We start from the raw sequence: 12629 nt of genomic DNA, 5'->3' as shown, positions 1-12629 counted from the left end.
GCTGCAGCTCTCATCACTTCTCAAACACACGCTAAATTTGCACAGCAGCATCCTCCCTCTTGGAGGAGCACGCTTTTCTGTGAATCAAGCAGATCTGACTCCAAGACATGAACACATCCTCCCCAGACTGTCACGACACAGGCGTTGAAAACACTTTTTCAGAATTTCTGAGCAAGGTTTGCTCACGTTTGATCAGGACAGGAGTCAGCAGGCGCAGAAGAGCAGAGTAGGCAGGCAGAACTGAGTAGAGCTGTGCTCTGTGCCCAGGGACAAATTCCTGTCCTCTCTGAGCCCAATAACCCTTCTGGGTTATTGTGAGAATTACTCAAGGTAATCTACATAAAGCATTTAGCTGGATGCCTGGTACATGGTAAGTTCTGAGCCAATTAGAATCTTATATGGCACTAATATCCTGAAATATTTACTAAGCAGTGAATAAGATTCTCTGATGAAAACTTAGTTTAGCACTTTTTACTGAAAACTATGTGAGATTTGAAAATCGTATAACCTTGCCATTTGCAGGAACAACAGTCTCGGTTTTAATGAGGAGTTCATAATTTTGTTGAAGCACCAGTTTGAACTGTCTGTGGAGCTCATGAAAAACTTTACAACTTCAGATACATATAAAGAATCCACAGAATTCACATGACTGGTGGCGAAAATATGACTTACTCATTCAGTTCAGAGAAAGCCATGCACCTGTGTGAACATTTATGTATTTGGAAATAAGGAGATTTGTGGAGACCTTGGGACCCACCGATTGTCAATGTCAGCAGCCTCCACTACGACTGCTGTTTAAGGATCCATTCTCTGTACATTGTTGTGCATTTGACTGGTGCTGATTACACATTTAAAAATAACTGAAGGATCAAAGCATAACTAAAAATTCAGTCACACCCAAAAAGATCTAAAATGCTTTTAAAGGGGCCCTTACTCTGGCACCTCACAGCTAGAGTTGGGTGAGCGTCCATGTTCCCAGCCCTGAAAGGAGCTTCAGCCCTTCTTGTACGTGCGTAAGGCTACTTGGGAATCGGAGTTTTGAACCTGACTCTTAGAAAGGAAGAGTGTCATGATCATTTTTAAAAATAACCTCAGAGTCCCCCAGAATGTTCTGAAGGGTCCTGTTCCCTTGGGCTGGGGGCTCAGCAGTGCCCCAGCATTCATTCCCCTTGGGCCTCTGTAGCTGAGGTTTCAGACGCTCGCTAGGAGGTGAGGCCCCTTTTAAGAGGAGCATTATGGAGTGAAGGTTTCTAACTGCTCCCCCTGACAGGCCTCCCCTCCAGTGACCCAGCATTACCCAGTGACCAGGTCCAGAGAAGGTGTGTCTGGGATGGTCAAAAGCAGAGTTCGACATTTTAAACTCTTGGCTATCAGGGAAACAGCGTGTGTGCGTGTGCATGTGCGGGAAGGGGGGTGTTTATTTGCATGGATTTTATTATGTAGTAAAGTTGTTTTCTCTCTGGCATAATGTTAGCAGTGTGCGAGGCTGACGAGGGAGAACTCAGGAGCTGTGCGTCGCTTTATCCCTCACATAGATCTCCTTAAGAGAGACATGCGCAGCTTTTGTCAATATGTGTCTAACATGGGTTTAATTTCTGGCGTGGTCTTTGCTCTTGGGAATGGGTCTACCCCTCAGCACCTAGCGACAAGCACACAGCATGCCCTCGGTTCACTGAATGAGAATGAAAGCCAGCCTGGCTGCTGTTGCTCAGTGGTTGAACATTGACCCATGAACCAAGAGGTCACTGGTTCAATTCTCAGTCAGGGCACGTGCCTGGGTTGTGGGTTCATCCCAAGTAGGGGGCATGCAGGAGGCAGCCAATCGATGTTTCTGTCTCTCCCTCTCCCTTCCTCTCTCTAAAATCAATAAAAACATATTTTTAAAAAAGAAAAGAAAATGAAGGCAAGTGTATAATGTGGAAAGAGAAAATGGCCTAGGATATTACTGTACCCAGAGAACCCTAAAATACAAAAATGATAAACATTGTTATGAAAAGTCTTGCAAGCTTCTGCAGAATTCCAGATACTCTGAGGTCAGAAATACCTTGTCCAGAGCATTGCCTCTTAATCCTGTTTATAAGCTGTCCCAGAATGGCACCGATGAACTCAGAAACATTTTATATTGGCATAAGGTTTGTGTGTGTATGTGTATTTTTTTTAAAAAAAGCAAACCAACAACTTCAGAATGTTAGAACTCCAACAGAATTATTAGTGTAGATCAGCATTTCTAAAAACTGGGGATCCTAGACCACATCTGATAAGTTTCTTTTGATAACTGTGCGCTTAACCTGTGTCCCAATCTGGGCCCCATGTTGGGCTCCTGAATCAGAAACTGTGTGGAAGTGGGACCAAGAAATCTGCATTTCTAACAGTATCCCAGGTCACTTAATGTTGGATAATCAGTGGTCCAGAAAATTGGACCATTTAATGAACCTCAAAAAATCCTTTCTAAGGGCACTTAAATCTAGAAAACAGTTCTGAAAATGTTCTGCACACTATTCATATTCTACTAATTAAAATATCTAACACAAGTATTCTGGGTCACTTATCAAATATGTTAAGTAAGCAAGTCAAATTCATCCATGTGTCCCTATGCTTATTATATGCCAGCAAAATAAGAAGAGAATAACCATTTGAAAATTGATTCAGTGAGTCATCTTCTGGTTTGACCAGAGCAGATCAAAATAACAAAAATGTTCTCTTTGAGCCTCAAATTAGTTATAGCATCTGTAAACTGAGATTCCCATTCATCTTCAAGTCTTAGGAAACAGTTGTGTCTCTAATAGTTGGTGAAGGGAGTTCACTCACATTTTTGGTTCGGGGGAATGCTTTGGTTGGTGAAAACTTGAAGCCTTTGTATGGAAATTTAAAATTCAACTATGAAAATAGCCAGCATTTTGCATTCACATAAGTGTCAAAATATGTGACCTTGGTGATGTTGCGTCAAGTCTCTGGGTTTCAGTTTCAGTCTCCCCTTCCACAATTCTCTTCATAAGCTCTCTAGTTGTTCTCAGCATAGATTCCCTGAATCCTTACAGTCCTCAGAAATATTATGCAGGGGACAGTCCACAAGCCATTTCCAGCATTTTAAAATAACCAAAATAAATTGTACATTTACTCAGTTGTTATTAAAACACTATACAGGTCAACATTTTCAAGTGCATGCTCGTGGGGTCAGTTACTTAAACTCAGTGTGGTTATTTGAGAGATCTTAGCGTCCATCCATTCCTACAGTCCCATGAAGAAGGAAAGCAGCTATAGTACAATGTGTATTAGGATGGCTTGGGAGCATGTGGCAAGCCTCCAAGATCAGGAGTTGTGGAGAGGGGCTGTCACAAGAGACTGCACTGAAGGAAATGTCTAAATTGACTCATGAAAGACAAATAGAGTTGGTCAGATGAAGAAGTTGGATAAGAGTATAATATATGCAAAGGCTCAGAGAGGGAGAGAGAATGAACACTGTATGTGCTGAGAGCTGCAAATAATTAAGTATAGCTGAAGGTTTACAGTTGACTGGTGTTGGAGAGCTGGTTGGGGGAAGAAAGTTAGAGGTGATCACTAAGACTAGAGAGGTAAGCCGGGGTCACGTTGTGGAGGGCCTGTGCACCAGACTTAGATAATGCTGAAGACACTGGACAGCTCCAAAGAGCTGCAAATGAGGAATGGGCTGGATCAGGCTCACATCTATTCAGAAAAGCACAGCCACGATGCAGAGAATGGTTGGAGGGCAGGCAGGACTGGGGCAGAGAAACGACTCAGGAGCTGCTGCAGAAATCATGAGAGAAGTGAGGATGATCTGAACTAAAGTAGTGGCATCGGGGGTGGAAGATGAGAATTGAAATTTATTAATGATAAGAACAGATAGTTCTTGAGGTTTAATTGGGTGTGGGTGGTGGAGAGAGGGTGAAATTAAGGATGGTTCCTGAAAACAGTCTGAGGGAGCGTCATCAAGAGTAGCATTGGAGTCGGTGCCATAGAACAAGGCACGACTGTGCTTCCTGGTCCTGGACGAGGGTGTAGTGTGGGCTGTGGAGTTAGACCAGAGTTATAATAAAACTTGTCTCTTAGAATCATTAGGAGTAGAAGACAAGGAATCTGATGGTTTACCCTAATATCTTCCATCCTAAAGTTGTCATTAATAACAGTATCATCTTTATTCCCAAGCTCTGTGATCATGCCCCTATTTCATGCAAAATCAGAGACAAGGCAATAAGAGGTAAGGGGCTTGCGGAAGAAAGAGAGTTGGGGGTTTTTTGTTTGTTTTTAGCTTACTACCACTGCTAAAGGTCTAAAGGGAGAAAGAATCTCTTTTTTGTGGACATGCTGGCCCAGAAGACCCCTGAGAGTCTGAGGGAATGGGGCCCCGCTACGTCAGCAGAGGCCTGTAATCTTAGCCCTGTTCCTCCCTGTGATGGGTGTCACCCACCCTCCCCATCCCACCTCCCCCTAAACACTGCCCTCTTCCCTGGGGAACCATCAGACCAGCACATGACCAACTCCAAAGGTTTGCTAAGAAAGCAAAATATGGGCCTGTGTGAAAAGGCTCTACATCCCCAAAGGCACACCTGTTCTTAGTACTACTGGTCTGGGTGTCTGTCACCCCTCCCAAGCCATTCTTCCCATACACACACACATCCCCCCACACACACACCACAGTTTCACAGAAACACACACCATTGAGCCACAGACCTGGTCTCAGTAGACCAGAGACTCGTGCTGGAGCCAGTAAGGCGAAGGCATTCTTTCCCTCAGAGTAACTGACTTGTAATAGTGGCCCATAGTGTCACTGGCACTGGCTGAAGAGTGTGCTTCAGCTCCTGGCACCAAAGTGTCCCTTAATGGGAGAAAACACTTATAATAATAGTAACCAAGGAGTGAGGAAGCTGATGCTCAGTAAAGAGTTCCTGTGATTTTTCCATGAGGACACGAATCATAGCTTTGGAAGGCAGAAGAGCCAGGGACTTCCTAAGACAAGGCTATTTGGGATGAGACTGGGACTTAAGTTCTCAGAGGGACAGAGTACTCACGAGGACGTTTCCCTGTGTAGTCAGCCATTCTCACGCCCACTGAGCAGAGTGCTTGTGAGTTACTCAGCCTTCCCAAGCACTCGGGTTCCGACTCTTCCTGCCCACTCTCCTTCTGCCTCCCTAGAGGGACATGCGGAGGGCATGAGACTCTTAGACCCCCTTTCCATATGCAGGGGGTGCTGAGACAGTGGGATGCTAAGGTTGCTATTTTGGACACAACTAAACAAAACATAAAAACCATAACAGCTTCAGTGTATTTAGTGGTGTCTTCCCTATATTCCTAAATGCTGATATATGAAATATATGTCAAGAATTAGGTTAAAGGGGCCAGCAGGAGAGAACTTTAAGCCCTCAAGGAAAAAAATTCTTAGCATCCACTCAGGTCGAATACTGGAAATCTATTTGATTTGAACCTCAACAATCTAGTGCTGTTTTACAATCTAGGACACGAATGCATTAGCACTTGGACTTGGGCTTGAATTGCAAATGTGATTTTTGTTGTTCACATTTTAAAAGGTTCACCAGATGCTTGGAAAACATTAGGGTTTTGCGGGCTGGCGCACAGAAATACTGTCATTCTACCTATTTGTGTTTTGGAAATCTGGGAAGTAATCTCTCTCAGTTGTAGTTGTGACTATTAGTATCACTGAATTTTATAAATAGTAATAGCTAAGGCTTAATGGGTGCTTACTGGATACCAGGCACGAAGCTAAGTGCTTTCCATATTATTTCATTAAATTCAGCCTCAGAGTAACTCTATGAGCTACATATTACTAACCCATTTTGCGGATAAGGAAACCAAGGCCTGGGAGAGGTTATATGTTTTCCAGGATTCATTCATTCAACATGTACTTATCGAGTGTCTGCTGTGAGTTTCTGGGGACTCAGTAGTGAACAAAACAGAGAAATCCCTGCCTTCATGTAACTCACTATCTAATGGTGGGCATCACAGCTAACATTTGTTAAGTGCCAGGCCACATTTATACGTTGTAGCTCTTAAGCAGGGGTCTTGGGTTTGAACCCAGGCATTCTGACTCCAGGGCCAGTGCTCCTGTTTCTGTATTACTGCCCTCTACAGCCTCACCCAGCTGGGTCCGCTCTGCTGGTAAGCGGTGAAACTTGCAATTCCCATCCAGACTTGTCTGTTTCCATGGTGGTCTTGGCCACCACTGCTCTACAGAGCAACAAACAGAACATTGGTCTTCATTTTCTCCATCCTGCCCCACCCGTTTTGCAGCCCTACAATAGAATTGTGGACCTGGACTTTCTAAAATAGAGTCAGGCTCATTCATAAGGCAAGTGCTTATTTGTTTTAAGGTTAACTTCACTTCAGGAGGTGCTGAGGGTCCCCTCCTTGTTCCCTTCAGGCCCTGAGGCTGTGATATTTGACCTTGCCGCTATATGTTAGAGCTACATTCATGTGTCTGCCATACCTGTGATCAGACCCACAGTTTCCTGGTTTGCTCAATAAATAATGTAATTTTATAACAGTGTCTACCTAATATGATGGATCAAACCAGTATCTTCTTTGAAGTTAAATTCCAGTGTGTCCCAATTCCGGCCTCATTTTTAGCAATTCAGGGACTTTTACCAAGTGACTACAGACAGTGTTTGGTGTTGTGAATAAAAATATAAGATTTAGGCCCTGGATGGTTTGGCTCAGTGGTTAGAGAGTCAGCCCGTGCACCCGAGGGACTTGAATTCTATTCCTGGTCAGGGGCACGTACCTGGGTTGATTGCAGGTTCAATCCCCAGCCCTGGTCGGGGTAGATACAGGAGGCAACCAATCAGTGTGTCTCTCTCACATCGATGTTTCTCTTTCTCTCTCCTCTCCCTCCTTCCCTCCCTTTCTCTTTCTAAAAAAAAAATCAATGGAAAATATATCCCCAGGTGAGAATTAAAAAATAATAATAAGATTTAGGAACAAGGGTTAGACTGGATTTTCACACAAGGACTTTTCTGTTTACTTTTAACATGGATTTTTCTACTTATGAGAAAATAGCCATAAAGTGGCACTTCATAGAATCCCCACATCATCTCCAGATGGGTTTTATTTTACATGGGGATCCTCTCGAGCCTGGTCAGTTTCATGTATGGGTGCCAAGTACAAGGTCCGAGGGAATCCTGCTCCTTTCTTCCCTGGAGGACTGCTCCTCCCACCCTCCCCATGCATTTTACCTTCTGCCCTCAACTCTGTGAAGTTACTAAAACCCCTGCTAACCCAATCTAGCCTTCCTTTTGTCATTCAGTGAGCATGCAGTACTTACTTTCTGTCAAATTCTTTCACCAAAAGTCCCACACACTGGCCTTTTCTGGCAGAAAGGAAGGGGGCAAACAAATGAATTGGGTTGATGGTTTACAAATTCATAGAGTTAGCAAGACTTTTCTTAACTTGACTTCTTAAATGAATCTAGTTAAGTGGACACAACACACTCCAGGGTAAGAGATCCCATTACTGGGAATGTAGAATCTCAAAGTCAGGCATTCCTTATGGTCAATGGGGCTGCCTCCTGCTCTTATCTAAGCTCACCTCTTTTAGCCTCTATGAATTACACAACAGAATCATCAATTCAATTTGCCATTATTTATTAACCACTGCTCTGAACTTGAACACTAGGTGCAGCCCCACCAGACACAGTAAGCAAGTCAGCTGTAGTCCTTCCTTCCTGGAGCTCACTAAACAGACACTTAAGCAATTGCCCCAAAGTATGGTAGAAGCTATGATGGGGAAGTAGAAATTGCTTGTAAAAATGTATTCCAGAATATCCAGCCTAGGATAGGTGAGTCAAAGAAGGCTGTGGGGAGTGGATATGAGAAGATTTCCTAGAGTAAATGAAGTCTAAGATACAACCTGAAAGATGAGTAGCTGTTAACCTTGGGAAGGGAAGATGGAGGGGAAGCAGTATGTTCCAAGAAAAGAACATATCCAGAGTCCTGGAGGCAGAAAAAAGCTTGGCATGCTTAAGAAATTGAAGTTACAGAAGAATTGATAGAAAATGTCTGGCAGGGGATGGAGAGGTGATGCTAAACCAAGAAGCAAGAAAATGAGCCTGGAGTGAGGACCAGTGAAATAGGCTCAGTTTGGGTTTTAATCTAAAGACAATGGAAATCATTACAGGGTTATAAGGAGGAAGGACGATATATCTTTTTGAAAAAGGTGGCAGTAGAGTGAATAGATTGATAGAAAGCAAAGCAATGCATAAAAGAATAGATGAAAGAGTAAATGGATGGATGAATGAAGTCAAGACAAGGACATCAGTTAGGAGACTATTGCAGTAATCTAGCAAGAGATAATGGTTTCCTGGCCAAGGATAGTAGCAGTGAGGCTGGAGATGAATGGGTGTATTAGAGAGATAGTTTGGATGCAGAATCCATAGGACTTGGTGATTGGTGATGTGAGGTGTTTTAAGAATGCTTAGGTTTCTGATTTGGGTAACTGGGTAGTACTGAGATAAGAACATTGGTGAGGATCATGTTTGAGTAGAAAAAGATAATCAGCTCAGTGTTGAGACATGTTGAGTTTCAGATGCCCATGAAACATCTGGAGAGCATTGGAGTTAGTGGAGCTCAGGAGAGAAGATAGGGTTGGGTATGCTGTTATGAGGTCACCAGCCTAGAGAAGATACTTGAAGCTGTTGTAATGGATGAAATCATCCAGGCTAAGGTATATAGTGGGCAGGAAAAAAAGCTTAAGACCAAACAGTGAAGAAGTCCATCATTTAAGAGAAAGAAAGAAGAATACGTGGGCTGAGAAAGAGCAGGTGGAGAAGGCAGTCCAGGAAAGCACAAATCGTGGAAACCACGGGAGGTGTGCTTGAGAGTAGAGTGGGCTACAGCCTCAGAAGGTGCTAGGAGGACAAGTAAAATAGGAACTCAAAGGAAGTTGGGGGTTATGTTAACCGTTAATCTTCATTTCTGCACTATTCAGTAAATGTGTTAAATGTTCTGTTCTTAGAGGATTTTTATTGTCGTTTAAAAATATTGTTGATTGAATTCTTTAATGTTCTCAATTAAGATATGACAAGAATTTAAGATAAGTATTAACATCTTCCTCAAGTATGGTACATTTTGGTCCAAGTCTCACACTTAGCATTCCTTTGAAAATAATAGATTATTCTTTCCCACTCTCCAATTTTAATTTGTTTTCTCTCTTGACCTTGCGAGCTCTGCTTCTTGAAAGTTAGTTGACAGCAGTCCATTTCGCCACGCTGAAAGGGTAAACTATGAACTGGAGATTTAGTGTCCTCTTTCCTGTTTCTCTTCCAGCTCCAAGAGACTGTGAAAAGGAAGTTGGAAGGAGCCCGATCACCACTTAATGGAGACCAGCAGAATGGCGCTTGCGATGGGAGTTTTTCTCCAACCAACAAGCGAATACGAAAGGACATTCCCACGGGGATGGAAGCCATCAACAGTTTGCCCAACAACATGCCACTGCCTTCAGCTTCTCCTCTTCACCAACTTGACCTGAAGCCTTCTTTGCCCTTGCAGAATAGCGGAACTCACACTCCTGGGCTCCTAGAAGACCTAAGTAAGAATGGTAGACTCCCAGAAATTAAACTTCAACCTGTTAATGGTTGCAGTGACCTGGAAGATAGCTTCACCATCTTGCAGAGCAAAGACCTCAAACAAGAACCTCTAGATGATCCTACTTGCATAGACACATCAGAAACATCTCTTTCAAATCAAAACAAGCTGTTCTCAGACATTAATCTGAATGATCAGGAGTGGCAAGAATTAATAGATGAGCTGGCCAACACTGTTCCTGAAGATGACATACAGGACCTGTTCAACGAAGACTTCGAAGAGAAGAAGGAACCAGAATTCTCGCAGCCATCAACCGAGACCCCTCTCTCCCAGGAGAGTGTGAGCGTGAAGAGCGACCCCTCTCACTCTCCTTTTACACATGTCTCCATGGGATCTCCCCAGACAAGACCTTCTTCTTCTGGTCCTCCCTTTTCTACCGTCTCCACGGCCACCAGTTTACCTTCTGTTGCCAACACTCCCGCAGCTCCAAACTCTGCCAGCTCACCAGCGAACTGTGCAGTCCAGTCCCCACCAACTCCAAACCCAGCCCACACTCCAGGCCAAGCTCCATCTCGGCCTGGAAATGGTTATCTCCTCAATCCGGCAGCAGTGCCGGTGGCTGGCTCGGGGTCAGGCCCTGTGGCTGTGCCGAGCTCCGACATGTCTCCAGCAGAGCAGCTCAAACAGATGGCGGCGCAGCAGCAACAGAGGGCGAAACTCATGCAGAAGCAGCAGCAGCAGCAGCACTCAAATCAGACTTCTAGCTGGTCTCCGCTGGGGCCTCCATCCAGCCCATACGGCGCAGCTTTCCCTGCGGAAAAACCAAATAGCCCCATGATGTACCCCCAAGCCTTTAACAACCAAAACCCGATAGTGCCTCCCATGGCAAACAACCTGCAGAAGACGACAATGAATAACTACCTCCCGCAGAATCACATGAACATGATCAATCAGCAGCCAAATAACTTGGGTACAAACTCCTTAAACAAACAGCACAACATCCTCACTTACGGCAACACTAAGCCTCTGACCCATTTCAATGCGGACTTGAGTCAGAGAATGACGCCACCCATGGCCAACCCCAGCAAAAACCCCCTGCTGCCCTACATCCAGCAGCAGCAGCCGCAGCAGCCGCCGCAGCCGCCGCAGCTGCAGGCTCCCAGGGCGCACCTGAGTGAGGACCAGAAGCGCATGCTCCTCATGAAGCAGAAAGGCGTGATGAGCCAGCCGCTGGCGTACGCCGCACTGCCAGCCCACGGCCAGGTAAGAGTGAAAGGGACACCGCTCCCAGCCGTGCCGCGCTGGGGCGCACCTCACGCTGTCCACGTGCGAGGGTTTAATTACCTGTGGAAATGCTTCCTACACATCCTCACGGGGTTGCCAGATTTGAGCGTGGGGGGGGGTTTCCTCCTCTTTTCTAAGAGATGGAAAGGTTGGCATGATAAACTCGCCTGTATTTGAATGCCTGGGAACTTCTTTTATTCCCGGCAGGAGATAAGAAATGAAAAATGACGTATCCTTCTCACTCTGAGGGAGGCAGCGCTTAGAGGCCCCTGGGCGCTCCTCATCGCCCAGGTCATTCAGCCCTACACTGGGGCGTGGGGAGAGGTGGGAAGGCCAGAGCCTTTAGGGATCGCCACAGCAGTTTGATAAGGCCCCGAACAACCTTCGCCTAGCTTTCAGAATTATGAATCCTGGACATTTGGGTTCTTGGTGTTCAACTGTGGGAGAGTTTTCTGTATTTTCTGGGTGAACTGGAGGATAGGTTTTTGTAGGATTCGTTGCTGAACTAAGGCATTTAGAGGCTGTTTCGAGCTCGGGCCTTGGGAGTGCAGTCGAGCCTCTCAAGTTTATTCAGCTCTAACTCAGGGAGATGTGATGGTGACGGTACCTTAGTGCTGTATCCAAATAAAGTCTCCTCTTTCCTACTTCATGGCTTCCTGGTTTGGACAGCAGGGCTCTCAGTGACCCATGGTAAAAATGAGTGACAGCCCATGGGGAGTGAATTCTCATTGATAAGCGCTCACCTCTTCATCCTGACCACTGTGGCAGCAGCCAAAGCTCCTTCCATGCAGCACTGTCTGTGTCCTGAGGACAGGGGAGTGGCGGAGGGCATTGTTCCCCTGCCCTTCTCCACACGTGGGTGAAATCATGGGCCATCCCTGTACTGCCAATTGCTGTTTGTGCCCTAGTGCTCTCAGGATGCTGAGGTTGGCACTGCAGTTGGAGGTTTTGCAGAAAAGTCTTTGCTTTCAGGGCCCTCATGTGCAAACAGGTTCTAACTAGTGCTTGGATATATGTCCACAATTGGACACATCAGAAGTAATGCAGGCAGATCTTGCATCACTAGGCAACTGTTTGCATCTTCTGTCTGCTGGGTGCCACCCCCCCATGTGCACCCAACCCCCCCGAACTTGGTGGAGGCTACAGAGCTGGAGGTGTGCTGGCCTGCAGAGACAAGCCTGGGCTCTGTGGCTCGATTCTTGTCCTTCACAGCCTTCCAACCCCAAAACCTCACAGTGGTTTCTTGTCTGCACATGCCGGCCAGCTCTAAAGAAATTCTGTCTGGAGAAATAAAAATATAGCTTGGTTTACATCAACTGCAATCGGTCGCTGGTAGGAAAACATCATTGAAATGTGAACTTTTATGTTTTATCTTGGTTTCTTTAAAAATATATATACCATTGGAAAAGTGTAACATTTTATACACTTCAGTATTGAGTTCTGAAGCAGGCAGAAATGTAGGCAATATACAGGGATGTTTGTTGTAGCCCAGACGCATCCGAGGTTTATGAGATCGCAAGCTGTCAGAATGGTCTCTTGTTAATCTTAATACAAATTGTGTTTCTACATTCGCTGTTTTTATGCCAGCTACAGTAAAATATTTCCTCCGAGCCAGACCAAAGATGATTAATTCCATGTCCCAAGCTCTGCAGACATGTAGGTGCAGTGTGCGCCCATCCTCACCTCTCACCCTCACTAAATGTCTTTTGAGATTTGCTAACTTAGGATGAAGTTCTTGTCTTTGCTGGAACATGAATGTTAAAGGCACTTATTTCAGGTCCTTATGCTTGCCTA

The 12629-nt window shown here is 45.1% G+C and overlaps 1 protein-coding gene across 1 annotated transcript in view; it reads left to right on the top strand.

Annotated features, from left to right (window-relative positions):
* The window catches only part of MAML3 (mastermind like transcriptional coactivator 3), a 376327-nt gene that overhangs the window by 212575 nt on the left and 151123 nt on the right, over positions 1-12629 (top strand). Inside the window, exon 2 of the mRNA XM_087816490.1 lies at positions 9294-10814. Within this exon, the coding sequence (XP_087672616.1) occupies positions 9294-10814 (1521 nt within the window). The remainder of the gene's footprint in view (positions 1-9293; positions 10815-12629) is intronic.

This window comes from Miniopterus natalensis, chromosome 4, assembly GCF_054644295.1.
Source record: "Miniopterus natalensis isolate mMinNat1 chromosome 4, mMinNat1.hap1, whole genome shotgun sequence".
NCBI lineage: Eukaryota > Metazoa > Chordata > Mammalia > Chiroptera > Miniopteridae > Miniopterus > Miniopterus natalensis.
Note: the sequence above shows the minus strand (reverse complement) of the source record. Positions and strands in the feature narration are given on the sequence as shown.